Source organism: Macrotis lagotis, chromosome 1 (genome assembly GCF_037893015.1).
Source record: "Macrotis lagotis isolate mMagLag1 chromosome 1, bilby.v1.9.chrom.fasta, whole genome shotgun sequence".
In the NCBI taxonomy this organism is placed as follows: Eukaryota; Metazoa; Chordata; class Mammalia; order Peramelemorphia; family Peramelidae; genus Macrotis; species Macrotis lagotis.
Window position 1 is genome coordinate 429,232,628 of NC_133658.1, and position 24,464 is coordinate 429,257,091.

Below are 24,464 nucleotides of genomic sequence, written 5' to 3' on the forward strand. Positions count from 1 at the left end.
TGGGTGGAGCAAGGTATTTTAAAATTCATTGACCATATCTCAGGCTATGAGGGAAGGGTAGGTACTTGAACTATGGGTTGGAGGTCAGTGTTAAATGTAAGGCCAGGTTTATAGATTAGTTAATAGAATATTTTTCTTTAATATTTCCTCTACTTCATTAGGACATAATATTTTGAAGAACAAAAGACCTAGAATTGGGAACAAAAATCACTTGCCTAACAACTTGAGTATAATCCTGAATACACACACACAAATGGATATTTCAGTGAAAAAAAGTCTTTCAGGTATTTGTGATTAAAAAAAAAAACCTAGAACTCAATGGAAAATGAACTCAATGGACTTATAAGATTTAGGAGACACATAAGGTAAACATTAAAAGTCCAATTGTAAAGGATGACATAAGATCAAACTACTTATTATATGTGAAAATATTTTCAACACTTTTATAAGTTATTTTTTGGGAAGTTTGAAAGAAAAACTTGGACTGAGCAAGATGCATTATTCTAAAAAATTAAAACTGGGTAAGGAGAGGTAAAAAAATAGCAATTACCTCTTACAATTGAGGCACGAAAGAAAGAATTGATATAAAAGAAGCAAGTGGGGGTCTGGTGCTGGTAATATTGAGACCTTATTCTCATTTTGAACTGGGTTAAAAAGGAAACTATACATCTAGAAAGATATAAAAGTCTTCTCAATTTATAAAGTAATATTGTTGTTTGTCCTTCATTTTTTTTTTTTAAGGTTTTTGCAAGGCAAATGGGGTTAAGTGGCTTGCCCAAGGCCACACAGCTAGGTAATTATTAAGTGTCTGAGGTCAGATTTGAACCCAGGTACTCCTGACTCCAGGGCTGGTGCTCTATCCACTGTGCCACCTATCTGCCCTGTCCTTTTTCAAAGAAGACCATGACATCAGGGAGGCGATACCATGAAAAGCATGAATTGGATTTTAGTGAGTGTGACTTTCTCCTTCAGAGCCATCTGGATCCAGTGGCCAGATAGGAATCAGGACTTGTAGATGTAAGACGAAATCCCAAGGTCACCCAACTAGTAAGTGTTTGAGACTGGGTTTGAACTCAGGTCTCCCAACTTTAGGGTCCTCTACTCACTGAGCCATCCTGCTGCAAATGATCACCTTTCCTAGTCAAAAATAAATAAATAAATCTAGGAGGGGGAAAGACCCTCAGGGTTTCTGGCTAAAAACAGTAGAAATAACTTATATCTGTAAGGAGGATTAGGTTAAATAGGGTGAGAAGGATAAAAAGTGAGGAAAAGTAGCTTGGAGGGAAATCTATAACTAGTAATTGTAACTTTGAATGTGAATGTACTGAATTTACCCATAAAACGGTAATGTGTAACAGAATGAATTAAAAAGGAGAATCCAGCAGTATGTCATTTATATGAAACATTATTGAAGGGGGCAGCTAGGTGGCACGGCGGATAAAGCATGAGTCCTGGAGTCGGGACCACCTGAGTTCAAATTTGGCCTACTTAATAATTACCTAAGTGTGTAACCTTTGGGCAAATCACTTAACCCCATTGCCTTGCCCCTGCCCCCAAAAAGAAACATAATTGAAAAGGAGAGAGATATATATACAGAGTTAAAGAGCTAGAGTAGAATTTATTTCACTTTAACAAATATAAAAAAATTAGGGGTAATAATTGGGATCGCAGCCAAAGTTATAGCTAAAATTGATTGAAATAAACCAAAAAAATACTACGACACACCGTTATTCTTCAATATTGTTTTAGAATTGCTAGCAATAGCAATAAGAGAAGAAAAATTGAAGGAATCAGAAGAGAAAGGAAGTAGTGAACTGTCTCTTTTTGCAGATGATAGGATACATTTGAAAAATCCCAAGATTCAGCCAAAACCTTATCAAAAAAATAATTTTAGCAAAGTAGTAGGATGTAAAATAAACCCATATAAGTAATCAGCATTTTTATTTATCACCAATAAAACCCTGCAAGAAGTGATAGCAATCTCTGAGGTACCAACTCACACCTCTCAGACTGGCCAATATGACCAGAAAGGATAATGATCAGTGTTGGAAGGGTTGTGGGAAATCTGGGACACTATTACATTGTTGGTGGAGCTGTGAATTCATTCAACCTTTCTGGAGAGATTTGGAACTGCCCAAAAGGCAACAAAAATGTGCATACCCTTTGATCTAGCAATACTGCTACTGGGTCTATACCCTGAAGAAATGATGAAAAAGGGTAAAAATATCACTTGTACAAAAATATTCATAGCAGCCCTGTTTGTGGTGGCAAAGAATTGGAAATCAAGTAAATGTCCTTCAGTTGGGGAATGGCTTAGCAAACGGTGGTATATGTATGTCATGGAACACTATTGTTCTATTAGAAACTAGGAGGGATGGGATTTCAGGGAATCCTGGAGGGATTTGCATGAACTGATGCTGAGTGAGATGAGCAGAACCAGAAAAACACTGTACACCCTAACAGCAACATGGGAGTGATGTTCAACCTTGAAGGACTTGCTCATTCCATCACTGCAACAACCAGGGACAATTTGGGGCTCTCTGCGATAGAGAATACTATCTGTATTCAGACTGTGGAGTTTGAACAAAGACCAAAGGCTGTTACCTTAAATTTAGAACAAAAAATTGATATCTTATTGTCTGATCTTGCTATCTCTTATACTTTTATGTTTCTTCCTTAAGGATATGATTTCTCTCTTATTACACTCAATTTGGATCAATGTATATACCATGGAAACAATGTAAAGACTGACAAATTGCCTTCTGTGGGGTGGGGGGAGGGAAGTAAGAGTAGGAGAAAAATTGTAAAACTCAAAATAAATAAAATCTTTAATTTAAAATAAAAAATAAAAAGAATAAAATAAAAACATAACATTTAACAATTAAAAAAATAAAGTTAACTTAGACATACTTAAAAAAAGAAGTGATAGCAAGAGATAGCTCATTTAAAACAATTGTAGACAGTATAAAATGACCTGCAAAACAGACCAAGAACTGTAAGAATATAATTATAAAATAGATTTATAAAAATAGATTTAAACAAGGACAAAACCAATATAATAAAAAAGGACAGTTTTGCCTAATTTATTCAGCTTTAATTGGCTAATTCAATGCCTTCCCAATTAAATTAACAAAAGATATTTTACTTAGAAAAAATAACTAATTTGGAAGGACAGAGAGAGGTTCAAGAATTTTAAAGAAATTAAAAAATGTGAAGGGATGAAATTCAACAACTCAAGCTATGTCAAAAGGCAATAAATATCAAAACTGTCTGACTTTGACAAAGCTATATAGATAAGACATATTGATGTATATGATAGACATATATAAGATATATATTATACATAGAGAGATTTAAAAAATAAGCAATCTAAATCTTTATTGATTAGAGAAATGAGAATTAAAGTATCACCTTATACCTCTGTCAGAAATGACAAATGATAGAGGGAATGAGGGAAAAATAGACTAAAAAATTGTCAGGTAGAGTAGTGAACTGATCTAACCATTCTGAAGAACAATTTGGAACTCTCCAAAGGGCTGTAAAATGATCATCCAACAATACCACTACAAGATGTTTATTTCAAAGTAAAAGTTAAAGTAACTATATGTACAAAAACATTTATTTCAGCTTTTGATATGGTGGAAAAGAATTGAAACTTGAGACCATGCCATCACCTGGGAAATGACTGAACAAGTTGTTGCATATGATTTTCATGGAGTACTATTATGCTATAGGAAATGATGAGCAGGGTGGTTTCAGAAAAAAATATTGCAAGAACTCTATGAACTGATGCAAATTAAAGTGAGAAGAATTAGGATATTGTTGTGCATAGTAACAGCAATGTTGTAATGATAATTACAGCTGTGAAAGACTTGGCTGCTCAGAGCAATTCAAGACTGTTCCATAGGACTTGAGAGAGAACTGATGAACTCCTGGGTGCAAATTGAAGTATAATTTTTTCACTTTTTATTGTTTTTTGAATATGAATAATATGAAAATGTTATGCGTAATTTCAAAAAAGAAGGAATGCTAATAAAACCTTCAATTGAACTCATATCTTGCACATTAAGTTTCCTTTTTTCTGATAATATTTCTTCAGATACTTCAGTGAAGCTAATTATATGCTTATATGTACAATATGCACATTAATTCTCTTGGCTAGAATCTTGTCCTCAATCTTTATTTACAACAATGCCCACAGTATACTAAAATATATCTTTATCCTTGATATTTGCAGTATCACTTTTTTTTTGTAAAACTGCATATAAACAAAGGGATAACTCCATAATTGTAAACGTCCCTAAAAACAATATAGCATGTTCTTATCATCATTCCTTTTATATTAGTCATTTTGGCATTTCATCTGAAGATAATGATGTTTGCCAGAATGTAGTATCTGTGTTAGTAAGACTCCTTTCTTGATTAAAAAGATGACCTGTTTTTCCATTATTTATAGGAATAGAATGAGGCTATGTTGCACCAAAGTTGTATGATTTATTTTTCCCTTTCCCCTTCCAAATTCCTACCTTCCAGTATAATCTAATATCCTTAAGGACTGAAATTTTTTCTTTATTTATTTCATATTATTGCAATAATCTTTTTGTGAAAGTAAACATAACCCCCCCCCAAAAAAAGATGAGAAACCTCAAGAATAGTGAGAGAGAGAAAAAAATGTACTTCAGTCTGTGTTCAGATTCCAGTGACTCTGCTTCTGGGTTGAGTTGCCTTTTTTAATCATAAGTCCACCAGAGAAGTTGCCTCAATATTTTCCCCATAGTTGTTATCATAGCTGTATTTATCACTAGCTGTATTTCTCTCCACTCTTTCCCCCCCCCCACTCTCATATATTCGATTCTCTCTCTCTCCTTTCATCCTGTCCCTTTTCAGAAGTGTGTTGTATCTGAGTAGCCTTTCCCATGATCTTCTCTCTCTCTTCTATCACCTGTTCCCCCCATTCCCTCACTCCATTCCCCCTTATCCATCCTTTTCCTCTCATTTTTCCCTAGGGTAAGATAGATTTCCATACCCTATTGTGTGTTTGTTATTTCCTCTCTGAGCCATTTCTGATGAGAATGAAGGCTCACTCATTCCCCCTCACTTTCCCCCATTCTATTCCATTGAAAAAACTTTGATTCTTATGTGAAATAACTTAGCCCCTTCTTCCTCTCCTTTCCCTTCCACCCAGTACTTTTCTTTATCACCCATTGACTCCATCTTTTTACTATATTATATCACCATATTCAGCTCCTTCCTCTGCCTTGTCTATAAATGCTCCTTCTAACTGCCCTCATAAATGAGAAAATTCATATGGTTCATCAATATCTTCTTCCCATGCAGGAATATAAACAGTTCAACATCATTAACTTCCTCATAGTTAGTCCTTCTTGTCTACCCCTTCTGTGGTTCCCCTGAGTCATGTACTTGGAGATCAAACTTTCTGTTCAGCTCAGGAAAGTTTGAAAGTCCCCTCTTTCATTGAAAATCCATCTTTTCCCCTGAAAGAGAATGTTCAATTTTGCTGGATAGTTGATTCTTGGTTGTAAACCAAGATATTTTGCCTTCTAGAATATCATATTCTAATCCCTACAAGCCCTTAATGTAGATGCTGCCCGATCCTGTGTAATACTGACTATGGAGCCACAGTAGTTGAATTGTTTGTTTCTGGCAGCTTTTAGTATTTTCTCTTTGACCTGGGAGTTTTGGAATTTGGCTATAATATTCCTGGAAGTTTTTCTTTTGGGATCTCTTTCAGCAGGTGATCAGTGAATTCCCTCGGTTTCTATTTTACCCTCTGCTTCTAGGATCTCAGGGCAATTTTGCTATATTATTTCTTTTATTTCTTTATTTGTTTATTCTTGTTTTGTGCAATTAATTTTTTTATACATTACTAAAATATTCTTGTTTAAGAGTGAACATAATACCCCCTCCCCCCAAGAAAATATAGACCCACATAAGTGATAAAGGGGAGAAAAAAATTAAAATTGATAATAATGATGATAATAGTAACAATAGTAGTAGTAGTAGTAGTAGTAGTAGTAGTAGTAGTAGTAGTAGTAGTAGTAGTAGTAGGTATAGCCAGGTGGTGCAGTGGACAGAGCACTGGCCCTGTAGCCAGGAGCACCCAAGCCCAAATCTGGCTCCAGACACCCAACAATCACCCAGCTGTGTGACCCCATGCAAGCCACCCCAACCCCATTGCCCTACAAAAACCAAAAAAAAAAGACCCAAAATAAAATAAAATAGTAATATAATAGTAGGGGCGTCTGGGTGGCAGACAGATCACTGGTCCTTGAGCCAGGAGCACCCAAGTCCAAATCCGGCCTCAGACACCCAACAGTCACCCAGCTGTGCAGCCCCAGGCAGGCCACCCAGTCCCTTTTGCCCTGCAATACCCCCCAGAAAATAATAATAATAATAATAATAATGATAATAAATGTGCTTCAGTCTGTGTTCCAACACCATCAGCTCTGTCATGAGTGGATCACATTCTTTAGGATAAGTCCATCTCAAAAGTTACTTCCATATTTTTCCACCATTGCCATTGCTGATCACAACTCCCTCCATTCATACTTCTCTACTACCATGAACTATATTTTCTCTCTCCTTTCATTCTGTCTCTGCTGTGGGGTAGTTGAGTGGTGCAGCAGACAGATGCCTGGCCCTGGGGCCAAGAGGCCCCGAGCCCATATACCACCCCTTACCCAGCATGTACCCAGCCCTATGGTCCCGGACAGGCCATTCAATCCCAGCCCCTTGCAAGAAGTGAAAAAGAAAATGTGTTAAATCTGACCACTCTCCCCCCATGGTCCATCCTCTCCTCCATCACTCACATTCTCCCCCTTCCCCCTGTCCCCCTTCTCTCCTTTTTACTACAGATGTCTATACCCCCTTGAGTATATATGCTGTTTCCTCTCCTAGCCACCTCTGATGAGAGCAAAGATTCCCTCATTCCCCCTCACCTTCCCCCCTTCCATATCATTGCAATAGCTCATTATAATAAAGAAAAATCTTATATGAAATATCTTATCCTATTCCTCCTCTCCTTTTTCTTTCTCCCATTACATTTCCCTTTTATCTATTGACTCCATTTTTACACCACAATACATCTTCAGTTTTTTTCCTGTGCTTCATCTATAAAAGCTCCTTCTACCTGCTCTATTAAATGAGAAGGTTCATATGAGCATTATCAGTATCATTTTTCTATACAGGAATACATGCAGTTCATCATCATTAAGTCCCTCATATTTTCCTTTTCTCTTCCACTCTCTATGTTTCACCTGAGTCCTGTATTTGAAAATCAAACCTTCTGTTCAGCTCTGGCCATTCCAACAGGAACATTTGAAATTTCCCTGGTTCATTGAAAGTCCATCTTTTTTCCCTGGAAGAGGACATTCAGTTTTGCTGGGTAGTTGATTCTCAGTTGCATTCTAAGCTCTTTTACCTTCCAGAATATTATATTCCAAGCCCTATGAGCTTTTAATGTAGTTGCTGCTAAGTCCTGTGTGATCCTGACTGCAGCTCCAACGATATTTGAATTGTGTCCTTCTGGCTGCTTGTAATATTTTCTCTTTGACTTGGGAGTTCTGGAACTTGGCTATAATATTCCGGGGGTTGATTTTTTTGGATCTCTTCTTCCGGGAGATTGGTGGATTCTCTCCATTTCTATTTTGCCCTCTGCTTCTAGGATATCAAGGCAATTTTCCTATAATAATTCTTTGAAAATGATGCTAAGGCTCTTTTCCTGGTCATGACTTTCAGGTATTCCAATAATTTTTAAATTATCTTTCCTAAATCTGTTTTCCATATCTGCTGTTTTTTCGATGAGATGTTTCACATTTTCTACTAATTTTTCATTCTTTTGGTTTTATCATAAAATCATCAATCTCCCTGAGTTCTATTCTTTGTCTAAAGGATTTGTTTTCCTCAGAGAGCTTTCTTATCTCCTTTTCCATCTAGCCAATTCTTCTTTTTAAAGCATTCTTCTCCTCACTAACTTTTTGAACTGTTTCATCCATTTGACCTAAGCTGGTTTTTAGCATGCTATTTTCTTCAGCATTTTTTTTGTATTTCCTTGACTAAGCTGCTGACTTCATTTTCATGTTTTTTTCCTTCATCTCTCGTATTTCTTTTCCAAATTTTTCCTCTATCTCCCTCACTTGATTTTCAAAGTCTTTTTTGAGCTCTGTCTTGGCCTGAGCCCAATTTCTGTTTTTCTTGGAGTCTTTAGTTAGATGCAGGAGCTTGTACTTCCTCATCTTCAGATTGAGTGTTTTGATCCTTCTTGGGATCAAAGGCAAAGTATTTTTCAATGGTCCTCCTCATTTTTCTCTGCTTACTCATTTCCCCAGCCTGTGCCTGGTTTTGGGGTGCTTCCTGAGCTTTTGGGATACCCCCTCTGTCATGGGCTGAGATGGGGGCCCTAGACTACGATCAGGATCTGAATGTGGTCAGAACCCCAGAGTCCTGTTCCAGGGACAGATGACAGAGCTCGGCAGTCTCTCTCCGCTCCCTCCCTAGGCTCACCTTGCTCATGCCCTGGGGGCTCCTGCTTGCCAGCTCCGCCAGCTTCTGGTTCCTGGATCTGGGCTGCCATGGTCAAGCTGCTCGCTGTGTGCTCTGAGGGCTGGGCTTCATGTGCTCACTCTGGCAGAGGTCCCCCCCCTGCTGTTCCCTCAAGTTGTTCTTGGTGCTCCCTGGGGTGTAAGTTAGGAAACTCCCCCGCTGCTGTGAGCCTTGGCTCCCAGTGCCCTGGGGCTGCCTCCAGGAGGCTGAAGTTCCTTCACTGTGGGGGGCCCCCCCTCTGTTGGGCCACCCCTCTGACCCCATGGAGTCGAACCTTTCTGCTCTTTTCCAGATTACCTGGGGTTGGAGAACTGCCTCACTGGATCCCTCTGTGAGTTCTGTCTCTCGAAAATGTACTTAGAGTCCTTAGATTATAAGTTTTGCTCCAGAGCAACTAAGAGTGGGTCCTCTCCTGTCACCATCTTGGCTCCGCCTCTATATTATTTCTTGAAAAATGAAGTCTAGGCTCTTTTCCTGGTTGTGACTTTCAGGTAACACAATGATTTTTAAATTATCTCTCTTGGATCTGTTTTTGAGGTCAGTTATTTTTCCAATGAGATATTTCACATTTTCTAATTTTTAGTTCTTTTGGTATAGTTTTATTTCTTCCTTATTTCTCACAATGTCTTTGGCTTCCTTTAGTAACATTCTGCATTTGAAGGAATTATTTTCTTCAGAGAGCTTTTTTATCTCCTTTTCCAGCTGGCCAATTATGCATTTTAAGGCATTCTTTTCCTCATTTGCCTTTTGTGTTGCTTTTTCTATTTGGCCTAAACTGGTTTTTTACTTAATATTTTCTTCACTTTTTGGGGGGGGATATTTCTTTCACCAAGCTGCTGACTTGCTTTTCATGATTTATCTGCATCGCTCTCATTTCTCCTTCCAATTTTTCCTCAACCTCCCTTAATTGCTTTTCAAAGTTCTTTTTGACTTTTGACTTTGAGCCCATTTTCTATTGCTCTTGGAGGTTTTGGATACAGAAGCTTTGGTTTTGATATCTTCTGAATCTTCCATGGGACCAAAGTAATTTTCTGTGATCAGATTCCTTTTCTTTTGTTTGCTCGTTTCCTCAGCCTATAACTTAATTTGCCTCACTTGCAAGGCTTTGCGAGGGTTTTGGCACAACCCACAGCGACCTTAATTCTTCCAAGGTCTTATGAGATGCTCTGACTGCTCTTTTGCCTGTGCTCTGGTATGTGGATGACCACAGGCCCTCCTCTCTGCCCTGGAACTGTGAGGAAGATCCCTACTTGACTGTGGTGGTCTGGGAGCTCAGACCTGGATCTTGTATGGGAAACAGCCAAGTCCTGCCCCAAGGAGAGGAGAGAGACCTCTGCAGTCTCCCCTGACTCCCCCTCCCCTTACCATCTGTGAGCTGCGCTCTGGAGGTACAGGCTGGCTTCCCCAATTTCCAATGAGAGGCTGGCACTCACTCTACCCTCATTCGGGTGCAGCAGAGTTCTCTTATCACCCCTTCAAGCTGTTCCGGGTAATCCCTGGGCCAGGAGGTCTGGAAACTTCCCCCTCTGCCATGTACCTAGGTGCTTAGCCTGGCTGCACTGTGGCTGTGCTCACAGTAGCTTTTTCCAACCCTGGGTCCGGGTGAAACAGATCTTTCCCCATGGAACTTCTAAATTGTCTTGGACTGGGAAATTGTATCACTTATTCTTTCCTCTGGGTTCTGCCCCTCTAAATCTTGACTAGAGTCATAATTTGACAGCTTTTGGAGTATTGGGGGAATGAGTTTCTGAGAATTCCTGCCCTCATGCTACCATCTTAGCTCCACCCCTCCAGACTGTTTTTTGTTGTTGTTGTTGTTGCTGTTGTTGTTGTTTTTAATCTGTTTGTGGTTGTTTATCCTTGTTCTTTGAAGAGGACATGATATCGCCTTCCTGATATCATGACTTACGAGTGAATTGGATCTGAGACAGGACTTTGCAAAGTTACCAGCCTCACTTTGTCGTCCAGAACCAGTGGCCAGATATGGATCAGGAGGATTGAAGTTGACCCAGGATGCAATGGGAAACCTTGGCCCTTTTAAGCTAAGATTAAACTATGTGAAATAGAAAGACTCTCTGGGTTTAGGACCAGAACTACTACAATTGCTATTTACACTGACTCTGAACTGTCATAGCCCTAAAAATGACCTAACTGGGCTTGGGCTGAGGTCTATTGTTGGCCAAATTATGAGAGACTTGAGTTTACGGTATGGTCCTTACAAAGAAATCTAGCCCATAAACCCCAAGATATATTTTGAGGTTTCAGCAATCAAAATTATTTTCCTTTGGGCAGAGCATCTGCAGGTAAGGATATGATTTCCTATGTGGACATAGGGAGAGGAGGGAGGGAGAGGAAAGTGGGGGGGAAGGAAGGCAGGAACTGTGTTGCCCAGTTGGAACTGGCCAGTTGGGTCTCCAATGAGGTGACTACTACTACTCACTTAAAGCTTTTTGTCCTTCATTCTTTAAGAAGTTTCTCTTTAAGAGAACCATGGCTTCAGAAAGGTGTTGTCATGACTTACAAGTGAAATGGATTTAAGTGAGTCTGGGCTGTGCAAAGTTATTAGCCTCAGTCTCTTTTATCTTTGAATACTTAGGCTAGTACGTACATATGTACCCAAGAAATATCTGTTGAATTGAATTGAATTGAATTTTATTTCATTAAAGTATATGTGTCTATGTGTTTCTTCCTAACAGAGAATGATATAAATGGTTTGATTATTGATTAGTGTTTAGTTCATTAAAAATAATATTTTATTACAATTAAATGTTTCCATAGAAATGTGATTTTATTAATTTGGACAATCCCTGCAATGTGCAGATTACAATCCATCCTTGTCTGCCCATTTTGTACAATTCCTATATACCTTCCTCAAAACTCACCAGATGGTGAAAACTAAATAGTACCATAAAAAAATGAAACAAGATTATATTTTAATAGACAAAAAAAGACTTGTTGCTGATGCTGTAGTTGCCTCTGTAGTTGTATGTAGTGAGCTCATGATCTTATATTAATGAGTTAAGATTGGAATTAATTTTTAAAAAGATAGTAAAATATGGTCCTTTGGATTACTTCAGATTATATCTTTGAAAAAATATAGAATATAGGAATGTAGGGGCAGCTTGGTGGCACAGTGGGTCAAGCATCAGCCCTGGAATCAGGAAGACCAGAGTTCAAATCCAGCCTAAGACACTTAAAATTACCTAGCTGTGTGACCTTGGGCAAGTCACTTTAACCCCATTACCTTATATAAGCCTCTACATAGACACCCACACCTACACACACACACACGTATATATACACATATATATGAATATTATTTCAATTACATTGAAATTTGTTCTTAACCAGATATTTTCTACTCACCTAAATGTATTAAGACAGAATGATTGGTTTTGAATTCATTTTTTGTTACATTATTTGGCACCTGTCAGTTTTGTCATCCGTAACAACATTTAGTACAACTACTTACCTCAGAATTAATAAGGAGGTGAAATGAAACAAATGTTTTATTACTGTAAAAAGTTATGTAAATGTGAGTTTTCATTATAATTTTGATCATAATTTTTGGTGTTCCCCTTGGTGTTCTATTAGGAAAAATTTATAGCATTTTTTTCTGTTTATTCCCCAGGCTTCCGTGGACATCAAAGTCAATATCTTCTTTTCTAAAGATCATTGTTATTAAGTGTTACCATGGCCTCTGGGACTGAGTCAGTTATGTTTAAGGAATTTTGCCCCTTATACTATCTCCTCAATGCCATTCCAACTAAGATCCAGAAGGGCTTTCGCTCCATTGTGGTTTATCTCACAGCACTTGACACTAATGAGGATTATATTGCAGTGGGCAGTAGCATTGGAATGCTCTATCTTTACTGCAGACAGTTAAATCAAATGAAAAAATACAATTTTGAGGTAAGTGGTGGAAGGATTTCATTAAATAAAATCATGTGACATAATGGAAAAACTCTGGATTTGAATATCAATCAGTTAATATCTGAATACTGCTTTGTAGAAAATAGTGGTACGCGTAATTCATAAAAAGGATAAATACTAGAATCAGTTTGGTGGCTTATTTTTATCTATTTTATATCTAAGTAGTCTTACTAGACTTTTTAAAAGATTTCTGAGTTAATAGATATTTGATAATGTTAGCAGTTCAGAGTGAAGATTAATCTTTGGCCTACCAAATGGGCTATTTATACTATAGAAACCTCTACTGCATTGATTCGACTTTGTCAACTTATAACAGGAAAAACCAGCAATTCCCTGTATTTCATTGCTTTCCTAAGGAACAATAATCATAATGTGAAAAACTTCTGACCTTATTTTTCATTCATATTTATACTAAGAAGGCTTCCTTTTCTGAATATTATCCTTCTAGGCCTAGATTTTAAAATCATATATTGCTTGGTTTGTATCATGTTAATCAAGTATGCAATATTTTAATGGAAGCAAATTTTATGAAATTGAAATTACTAGTAAAGAAGATTGAATAATATTTATGACTACTTTATGTAATTTTTAGTCATATTTTTGAAAATACTAATTTACATTAGTAGAATATAGAATATCAAATTTGAAGGGAACAATGACTGTCAGAAGTAGCTGGAGTCTCAGATTCATGGAACCACAAAATATCAGAATTAAAAAATGTCTAAGAAATTTAGCCTAGTTTCCTTTTTATTTTTTAAAGGTAGTAGGAGGTGAGAAAAAGAAAAAAATAGATTGTTATTTGAATAAATGAATTGAAATGAGAAAATGAAATTTTTTTATGGTTGAGAAAACTGAGACCAAGTGGATCTCAGCTCCTTTCTTTCTTTTACTTAATTTCTTTCTCTCTTTTTCTCTCTTCCATCTATCTACCCTTCCTTCCTTCCTTCCTCCCTCCCTCCCTCCCTCCATCCCTCCTTTTCTTCTCATATTTGTGGGTGCTCTGCACAATGTCATGGCAAGATTTCTTGGGGTTTACAGACCCCTTGCTTGGCCAACACTGGATCTCAGGCTAAACCCAGTTGTTTATTATTTGGGCCCTGATTGGTTCAGAGTGAAGTCAGACAGTGATTGTTTCTTTTTTGTCCAGAAACCCTGACAGTCTTCCTCTTCCAAGTTTCATTTTTTTTTTTTTTGGAATATGCAAAAGAAATTCCTTGCTGCTTTTCTTTCTTATGCCTTTATTCAATGAGATATCCTGAGGATCTTATTCTCATGACACCTTTTTTTTTTTTGCCTTCTTTTTTGGAAGTGGGCATTTTTGACCTCTGTCAAGCTATGATTTGGAAAAGACCTAGCTTTAAAAAGCCAAGGGCTCCCATTACATCCCTTGCCATCCCAGTGGTCCTAATCCATATCTGACCACTAGACCGAGATGGTACCAGAAGAGAAAATGAAGCTGGTGACTTTGCATATCACGCCCCCCCCCCCACTTAAATCCAATTCACTTGCATGTCATGGCATCCTTGATGTCATGGTCTTCTTTGAGAAGGAAGGACCACAGGGGCAGCTAGGTGGCTCAGTGGATAAAGCACCAGCCCTGGAGTCAGGAGTACCTGGGTTCAAATCCAGTCTCAGACACTTAATAATTATCTAGCTGTGTGGCCTTGGGCAAGCCACTTAACCCCGTTTGCCTTGTAAAAACCTTAAAAAAAAAGAGAGAGAATGAAGGACCACCACCAACAACTCATAATAGACAAAGTGAGTTATCAAAGGTCCCATAAAGGGTTAGTGATTCAATTTGGAGTGTTTTTTTTTTTTTGGCAAGCTCCTCAAATTACAGATTTTCCTTTTTTTGGGAAAATTTGTTTTTATTGTATGACCTCAACCATAAGCAACCTTTAACAATGTAATTTGTAACATTTATGCTCTTAGTAGCCAATTTTTTATTTTTTAAAAAAACTTCTAAATTTTTTTTCATTTTTAAAATCTAACTTATTTATTTAAGGCAATGAGGTTAAGTGACTTGCCCAAAGTCACACAACTAGACAATTAAATGTCTGGGGTTGGATTTGAATTCAGATGCTCTTGACTCCAGGGCCGGTGCTCTTTATCCACTATGCCACCTAGCTGTCCCTTTTTCATGTTTTAAAAGGATATTCATAAAAGTGGTTTTCTAATTTCTTTTTGAAACAAAATTATGAATAGTAATACATTTCTTTCATTTATTTATTTATTATGTCTTTATTTTTTTATTAAAGATATTATTTGAATTTTACAATTTTTCCCCATCTTACTTCCTTCTCCCCACCCCCCAATGAAAGCAGTTTGTCAGTCTTTACTTTGTTTCCATGTTGTACATTGATACAAATTGAGTGTGATGAGAGAGAAATCAAATAGTAATACATTTCTAAAAGCGCTATTAAAAAATATAAATATAAGCAGAGTTTGAAAAGTATCCTAAACTGTAAGTCAGGCATTCTGAGTTTTAATGACAGATTTGTTATTATTCTGTAAAGTCACTTCAGCTTTCTATATTCCTGTTGTCTCATTTGTAAAGTAAGGTTAGATCTCTCTGACCCCCTTCAAGCCCTGAAAGTCTTGTCTGTCATTTATGAGGATAAATATTTTTTTAAAAAATCTAAATATTTTAATTCTTTCAGTAGAGTATGAAAGTAGAATCTATTCTCTTTCCCTTCCCCTCTTCCATTCCTTGGAGTTAATTAACACAGAAAAATCACAAAAATTTTCTATGTAGACAGAAAAAGGTAAAATTTTGAATTGTCAATGAGTAGTAGTTGAGACTCATGATAATAACACACCTTTAAATGTTGATTTATGTTTTACAAAATGCTTTAAAAAATACAGGTCGGGGGCAGCTAGGTGGCGCAGTGGATAGAGCACCGGCCCTGGAGTCAGGAGTACCTGAGTTCATATCCGGCCTCAGATGCTTAATAATTATCTAGCTGTGTGGCCTTGGACAAACTACTTAACCCCATTGCCTTGCAAAAACTAAAACAAACAAACAAACAAACCTAAAAAAATTTTATATATATATATATATATATATGTATATATATATATATATATAATAAGCAGCATACTGTAGGATTCTAGTAGGATTCTTGCTTGCTTAGAGTCATATAAGCAAGGTATTGACAGAGACTGAATTTGAATTCAAGTTTCTTAACTCCGTTTTTAAAAAAATTCTGAAGCTCCTTTTTATTTATTAAAATTTTAATTTTATTTTCCAATTACATGTAAAGGTAATTTTTAGCATTCATTTTTGGTAAGATTTGATTTTTATATTTTTCTCCCTCCCTCCTCTCTCCTCTCCCCGCCTTCCCAAGACAGCAAATAATCTGATATAGGTTATACATGTACAGTCATGTTGAACATATTTCCATGAATATATTAGTCATTTGTGAAAGAATAGTCACAAAAGGGAAAAAAACTGTGAGAAAGAAAAAAGATACAACAAATTTTAAAGAGGGAAATAGTGTACTTTAATTTGCATGGTATTTTCCATCACAAGTCTTTTAGAATTATTTTTGATTGTTGTATTTCTGAGAAGAGCTAAGTCTATTATAGTTGATTGTAACATAATGTTGCTTTTAAGGTATACAGTGCTCTCCTGGGTCTTCTAATTTTCCTTGCCAAAAATCATTTCATTTCAACAAATATTTAGTTCATTTGTTTTTTCTTGTTCATGATGCCTCTCTGCCACACTTCCATCAGTTTGATCCTCACACAGAAATGTAATAATCATTTTAATAGCTTCTATATGATCTAAGTACTAAGTATATATATATATATATATATGTATGTATGTATGTATGTATGTAAAAAAGGTATAATCTTGCTCACTAGGAATTTAACAATGATTTATTGTGTTTCTCTTGTATGCAAAATAACACATCTGGCAAAAGGGGAGACAAAATTAATAGGAAGTATTACTTCTGTTTTTTTCATCTGCAAAGTGAGGGGGTTGCCCTAGGTGATATTTACTATTCCTTCCAGCTTCAGAGTCATCTGCCCAGGGTTTGACCCTGGACAAGTTACTTAACTGCTATCAGTCTAAGTTTTCCTAACCATAAAATGGGAATAATAATAGCACCTACTATACAGGACTGTTTTGAGGAACAAATGAGATTTTAATATTTGTAAAGTGCTTTGTAAATCTTAATGCACTATATAAATTTGATCAGTTATTATTAAATGTTATTAATTAAACTAGTATAAACTGTATCAAAGTGAAGCCTTCTGTTTTGCTGGTGATCTTGGCTTACTTTTTGTCTTAAAATGCTTGGATAGATGAGTGCAATTTCCCTAGTTTGACAGGTTTGTTTTTACTTCTTTAGGGGAAAACTGAATCTATCACAGTTGTTAAACTCTTAAGCTGCTTTGATGATCTTGTGGCAGCTGGCACAGCCTCAGGGAGGGTTGCAGTCTTTCAACTTGTGTCTTCATTGCCTGGTAGAAATAAACAGGTAGGTACTAAAGCTTTTAGAATACTTTATAAATTTAAAAAAAATTTTCATTTTAAAAATATCTTTTATTTTATTTATCTTCCAATTACACTTGAAGGTTGTTTTCAACATTCTTTTTTATCATAGAAATATTTTATTTGTTTTTTCCAATTACATGTAATGGTAGGTTCTGCAATCATTTTTTGGGGGGGTAAGGTTTTGAGTTTTACAATTTTTCTCCCTCTCTCTCATTCCTCCCCTCCCCCCAACAGAAGGAAATCTAATATAAGCTTTGCAACCATGATAAACATAGATCAAAATTGAATGTGTTGTGAGAGCAGAGTCAGACCCAAAAGGAAGAAAGAAAACATTAGAGATAACAAAATCACTTAATATATAAGACAAATTTTAAAAATTGAAGATAATAAGTTTTGGTCTTCATTTAAACTCTTCAATTCCTTCTCTGGATATAAATAGCATTCTCCATCACAAGTCCCAAAATTGTCCCTGATATTGCACTAAAACAAGTTCATCATGGTTGATCATCATCCCATGTTATTTTTTAGTGTGTATATTGTTCTTCTAGTTCTGCTTATCTCACTCAGCATCAATTCATGTTAGTCTTTCCAGTCTTTTCTGAAATCCTATCCCTCCTGGTTTCTAGTAGAACAATAGTGTTCCATAAGGTATATATACCACAATTTGTTTAGCCATTTCCCAGTTGAAGGACATTCTCTCCATTTCCAATTCTTTGCCACCACAAACAGGGTTGCTCTGAATATTTTTGTGCAAGTGATGTTTTTAATCTTTTTCATGATCTCTTTAGGGTATAGACCCAGTAGTAGTTTTGCTGGATCAAAGGATATGCACATTTTTATTGCCCTTTGAACATAATTCCAAATTGCTCTCCAGAGCACAGTCTCACCAACAATGCGTTAGTGTCCCAGATTTCCCACATCCCCTCCAACAAAAATTATTTTCCTTTCTGACCATATTGGCCAATCTTGAGAGGTGTAAGGTGGTATCTCAGAAATGTTTTAATTTGCATTTCTCTAACCACTATAGATAACTTTGATTTCTTTATCGGAGAATTACCTTTGCATATCCTTTGACCATTTGTCAATTGGGGAATGACTTTTAACATTCCTTTTTGTAAGAATTTGAGTTTCACATTTTTCTCCTTCTCATGACAGGGAGTAATCTGATATAGATTATACATATAAATCATGTTAAACATATTTCCATTTTAATTCTGCTCTGAAATAAGAATCAAAGGGGGAAAAACATTTCACATGTTTTGGCAAATTCCAAATGGATCTTAAATCATTGGATTTGTTTTTAATGCTTCTTTATCTGGGAAATAAGTATTCAGAACAATTTAATAATGAATAGTTTTAAAGTGCCTAAAAATACCTTGAAGACTTGCTTAGACACTTTTCATTCCAGACTGAGATGCTTAAGAAAAAAAATTATACCTGTGGGCAACTAGATGGCGCAGTGGATAGAGGATCGGCCCTGGAGTCAGAAGGCCCTGGCTACCTCAGACACTTAATATTTATCACCTAGCTATGTGACTTTGGGCAAGTCACTTAACCCCATTGCCTTGCAAAAACCAAAAAAAAAAAACAAAACCCTGTGAAAATTAGCATGATTCTAATATTTTTAAGGACAGATTCCATTAGTACTCTCATTTCAGAGATGTGAAGACAGGTTCTCCCTCACTTATTTGGGAACTGAATGTGATATAGCAATAAGAACTTAGATATGAAAATTGTTGATTTATGTATCAGAAACAAGAGATAAAATAGAAATAAGTACCCTTTCCTTCTTTCCTCTTATCTACAAGTTCATGTCTTGGGCCTCATAACCTCAGTCTTTCTTTCTATTCTGTGTACTTTATTAACCTTTATTCACAGCTTCGAAGATTTGATGTAGCTGGTATTCACAAAAATAGCATTACAGCTTTGGCTTGGAGTCCCAATGGCATGAAGTTATTCTCTGGAGATGACAGAGGAAAAATTGTCTTTTCTTCCTTGGATCTTGATCAGGTACATATTTTTTTTAAGTTTTAAATGTTTTTTTAACCTATATGTTTTTGTAATACCTTAAACCCCAAACTCAAGATAGTTTTATTTTTAGCCAATCAGCTAATTATTCTTTAGAACGATCCCCTTCTAAACTCAAATTTTTTTATATAACAATTTACTTCAGAGTCTTTTCAAATGTTTTCAAAAACCCAGCTTCTCTGAGTGGTCTGCATCTCTGATGGAACATGGTTCTCCCTTTGGGTACACACTATTTTGGGAAGATTCCATGAAGTGATAGAAATACTCCCTAAGTTATAATTGTGGACAGGTGTCAAAGGTTTCAGTGGATTTTGAACTGACCACTCAACAAATCTTGTTAGTGTCCTTCTCCCCATTCCATTGTGAGAGCTAGAACAGCAGGGTGTGCTGTGGATAGCAGGGGAGGGAGCTGAAAGAACAATATGTAGTCCTATCTTTACTGCCAAAAGAGCAGCTGTGCTTTTTTTTATAGTGTTTTATATTTTATACAGTGCTTTTTTTTTTGGCTATAACAATGCTGTAAAGTAAGAAGGGCAGTTATTGTTTCAATTTTATAGATGAGGAAATTAAGGTTCAGAAATGAAATGATCATCCAAGGACCTAGAGCTAGTAAATGATAGAAGCATGAACTCAGATCTTCTTAGTGCAAGTCTGTTGTAATGCTGTACTATTCCCCATAGCTTTTCCATCATGCAGCAAAGTTCATGGTACCTAAACACAATTGCTGCTGATTGTGAGAATCAAATAAGATAATAGTGAAAGAGCTTCACAGACTTTAAAGTGCTATATAAATGTAAACTATTGCAATTTTAGTTAAACTCTTGTTGAGGTGCTGTGCTCAATAGCACATGACTCTAGCTGAGTGACCCAAGGAAAGTTACTTCACTTTTCATCCTCAATTTTCTTAGCTGAAAATTGGCTCATACCAAAATATTACCTGGTAATTTCCCTTGAAAGTACCAATGAGAGAGCAGTGAAGAGTAGACCTAGGTAGAGGAAGGAGAATTCCACGAGGGAGCCATGGATAATGAATTCAGATATGAGAATTATAAGAAAACTGCAGATTGGTTGTTATCCTGTACTAAACATCAACCAGAAATTGCAGTGATCTGTGGGTCTGGATTGGGAGCCTTGGCAGAGAGATTGAACCAACCCTAGGCCTTTGATTACAGTGACATACCCAACTTCCCTCAAAGCACAGTACCAGGACATGCAGGGCAACTGGTGTTTGGATATGTAAATGACAAATGCTGTGTGATGATGCAGGGCCGATTCCACTCATATGAAGGTTACCCTCTCTGGAAGGTAGCATTCCCTGTGAGGGTTTCCTGACTAATGAACATACATACCTTAATTGTCACCAATGCTGCTGGTGGGCTGAACCCTGATTATGAAGTTGGGGGTGTTATGCTGATCTGAGATCATATCTTCTTGGCAGGCCTCAGTGGCAATAATCCACTCAGAGGGCCCAGTGATGAAAGGTTTGGAGAAAGGTTTCCTCCTATGTCTGATGCCCATGACTGGGTTCTGAGACAGGATGCCCATTTCATATGGAGGCAAATGGACAAGGAACGACCACTGCAGGAAGGAACCTATGTTATGATGGGAGGGCCTAACTTTGAAACTATTGCAGAATGTCAGTTTCTGCAGAGACTAGGAACTGATGCCATTGGCATGAGCACAGTGCCAGAGGTGATTGTGGCCTTGGAGTTTTTGGATTTTCCCTTATCACGAACAAATCAGTATTGGACTATGAAAGCCGGGAGAAAGCCAATCATGAAGAGGTACTGTTGGCTGGGTGCCTTGCTACTGAGAAGTTGGAACAACTTGTCTGTCTTCTTGTGGAAAGCATGCAGCCACCATCTAAGAACACTTTTTGATCCACAGGGCACCTGGCTTCTTTTTCTTGCTGTCCACTTTGAATTCCATTCAGTGGCCAACTTTGCCTTCTTACTTAAGCCATTTAGTTTTCTGCCCTGAGGTTGTGGTAGACAAATGAGAAATACTAGAGAATATCTACTTATCCTTTCATCTCCTTCCTAATGGTACCAAATTCTCTTTTACTCTATTCATTCCTTCCTTGCCATGGAAAGCTGATCATTCCACTACAGCTTCTACCCACAGTCAACATCCTTCATGCATTTTGCACTAAGACTGCTGCTAATATTTTGAAGACTACTGATACATTACCTGAAGTCTCTGCCATCCTTCAACTGGCCCTTTGTGGTCCAGACTAGTATGTGTTACAAACTTAGTACTATGTGGGAATAAAAAGACAGAAATGTTTCTGCCTTCCTGTGCTGAACACTTGGTTTGGTGGAGTACAGTTTAGGCTGTGAGAATACATATGATATGTATGATGATCTCACAAAATGTGTACAGCCTACTTAGATAAATAAGGAATGGATATTTCACTAGGTATATATCTCAGTAAATTGTATGCAGGACCTTCCAACAGTGAAGTCAGGGAGCAATGTTTTCTTTAACTTAGGCTGTTATAATTCAGTTCAATTAAACATACATTTAAGTGCCAGTATGTGCAAGGAACTATTTGGTGTTGTCAGAGAGATAAATAAAAGATAAGTTCCTACTATCAAAGAGCATTTGGTGTGGTAAGGGCATAAGAGATATAAGTGTACCCCAATAGAATATAGAACAACATTTTAGAGCCAGGAAAGAATTTGGAGTTCACTAAATCTAATCCCTCCTTTTACAAATGAGGAAACAGAAGGAGGATTTCAAAGTCACATAGTCAGTTAGCATTCCAGCTATAGGAACTTGCAAGAACATAGAACAGAGAGGTGGGAAAAATTCAAGGCCTAGGGAATTATCCCTTTATCAGGGTTCCTCAAGGAGGATTATTTGGATAAGGCTAAAAAATCTTAAATGTCTGACTGAGGATTCTGGTTTTAATTCAGAAAAAAAAATGAGATTATTAAATTTTCAGCAAGGGAGAGATATGAGTAATGTGCCTATACATTAAAAAATTGACTAGTAGCTCTCTAAATTAGAACAGAGAAACAAGTTTAGAGATGAGTTTAAAAACCTAGACCATGAACTTATTGGTGACAGTATTGATCATTCAAGAGATGTCAGAAATAGAATTTGTAAGACATAGCAATTTACTTGGGAGGTTGGGGAGAGCCAAAAATGATCCCAAGATTCCAGTTTTGGGAAAGTAAAATATGATGGTGCTATTAAGAAATAATTAGGAAGATGATGAATTTTATGGGGGAAAAGGAATGAGTTGAGTTTGATTTGGTCTATGATGTCTAGTTGGAGCTGTGCAGTAAACAAATATTGTATCTTAGAACAGGACATTTGTGAATTATTGGCATAAGGGCTGGTTCTGGGAGTAGATAAATCCAAGAAAGGAAGGTGCAGAGGATAGGTCAAGGGAGAATTTTTGCATTTAAGGGGTGATAGGAGAATGAAGCCCCTGTAACCAAAGAGTAAAGAGGATGTCAAGTCAGATTTTGCATAAAAGGCAAAGGAAGAGGACAGAAAAGTTCACTGGGTTTGGCAATTAGGAGGTCGGTGGTAACTTCAGAGAATAGTTTCACAAGACTAATATGAAGTAGCAGTGGGGTTTTTGATAAGCTAGTAGTCAGGGAGCAGAGAAACAATTCACTTCAGAGTTAATTCAACAAAAGAACTAGAGTTCTCCAATATGTATGACATTGTGGCTATAGCTGAAACAAAGTAAGTAGTTGGGTTTTTGTTGTTGTTGTTGTTGTTGTTGTTGTTGTTGTTGTTGTTGTTTCCCAGATAACCAAAATGTTCAACCAGGGCAAAATTGTAAAACTAGTCTGGCACACTTCTACTTTTCTGCAGGATTTTCCCTACTCCTGATGAACCTTACCCCTAGGGCAACTAGTACTCTCATGCTTACTTATGACAAACCAGCAGTACTATTTGGGTGCTTCTGTTTCCTAGCCAAAACCTTCATCTCTTTCTATAAAAGCATACTTTTCCAGTTAGATATTAAAAGAAGGAAATGGTTTTTATTTTGATATCAGGATGTCTCTGGCTTTCTTGCTTAATATTACCCAGCCTTTGTTATAATGTCAGTTTTCACCACCACCACTCAAACAGTTGCTTTATACAATTTACCATTCACATTGCTTTTTCTCTTTGCCAGGACAGAAGTTCTGATTTGAGATCGCTTTTTCTGCATTTCTCTTTTCTAGTTCAGCACCCAACTATAATTTCTTTATATTAATAGGATAAAAGACAACATTAGGGTATCTGTTAAAGAGGGTGAAATTAAAACAAGATAGGCTCATTACTCTCTTTTGTATCTCTTAATATTATGACTTAGGTCTCTGATAGAACTAAAAAAATTGGAACCCTGATAAAGGACCCAAGAATATCTAAGTGACTTTCAGGACCAAACAAGCCTTAATTATTTGCAAGTGTGCAGAAAGTAATAGTATGCCATAGGAGTTGCACTAGAAGTATGTTGAGCTCTTTATGGGACAAAGTGGCTACCTAATTTCCCTGTCACTGAAAAGAAATTGATTCATTTTGTGGTGTCCCAACAAGAAGGTAGAATAAAAATTAGCCCAGGCCTTTACTCTCACTATTTTTCTGTATCCTTTCATTTCATGAAGACTTAACAACTTTTCTAAAATGTAGCCTCTTTCAGGAAGCTTGACTTAAAATTCTCCAATAAGAAATTACTTTTCTTTCCTTGGGTCTTGAATAGCCCTTTTGTACTTATCTTAATTTTTTATGTATTCTATTTTGCACTGGAGTTCTGGATATTGATTCATCACATTGTCAATTTCTATATTTTATATCTCCCAAATAATTGTAAGCTCTATGAGAATAACTATGCCTTAATGGCATTTTTATCTTCTTAATCACCTAATTTAATAAGTACTTAATAAATGGTCAATAATTGAATGGAAAAACTTAACTCTAACTCAAATTTATAATAGGATTCTGAGACTTTATAAAGTTTTTCTGACACCAATAAATTCTTTGTTTTTTTTCAAAAAAAAAAGAAAGTACCATGAGCCAAAAATGAAAATATCCATGTTCTTAGTAGCAAGAAATTTTCAAAAGAATTATTTCAAATGGGATGCCATAGTTTAAAGCATTGAACATGAAGTTCAAGGTGTGAATTATTTCAAATACTAAATTTCTGAGTTAGCAGATATGTTTTGTTTTAAGAATGACAATTTTCAGTGTTAGAATATTTTAGTTCAAGATTTATTACTTTTTTTAATAAGGGAGTATTTATTTTTTTTAATAAGGGAGTCTGCAACTCCAGCTTGGTGTTAGAAGAGCCATCTTCAATTGTGCAACTAGATTACAGTCAGAAGGTTCTTCTGGTCTCCACCTTACAGAGAAGTCTGCTTTTTTACACTGAAGAGAAATCAGTCAAACAAGTTGGAACTCAACCAAGAAAAAAGTAAGACATATGCCTTAA

At 36.6% G+C, this 24,464-nt stretch overlaps 1 protein-coding gene and 1 pseudogene across 5 annotated transcripts in view; both read left to right on the top strand.

The window, feature by feature from the left end:
• TECPR2 (tectonin beta-propeller repeat containing 2) overlaps positions 1 to 24,464 on the top strand; it is a 149,817-nt gene that overhangs the window by 17,896 nt on the left and 107,457 nt on the right. For 4 of the 5 annotated variants that reach the window (XM_074213143.1, XM_074213144.1, XM_074213140.1 and 1 more), the window contains 4 exons: positions 12,194 to 12,474; positions 16,854 to 16,982; positions 18,878 to 19,009; positions 24,289 to 24,446. In XM_074213143.1, coding sequence (XP_074069244.1) covers positions 12,256 to 12,474; positions 16,854 to 16,982; positions 18,878 to 19,009; positions 24,289 to 24,446 — 638 coding nt within the window. In that variant the 5' untranslated portion in view covers positions 12,194 to 12,255. Of the gene's footprint in view, positions 1 to 10,435; positions 10,866 to 12,193; positions 12,475 to 16,853; positions 16,983 to 18,877; positions 19,010 to 24,288; positions 24,447 to 24,464 lie in introns of all 5 variants that reach the window. The other variant, XM_074213142.1, reaches the window with a different exon arrangement.
• On the top strand, positions 19,022 to 24,264 carry LOC141506390 (purine nucleoside phosphorylase pseudogene; annotated as a pseudogene).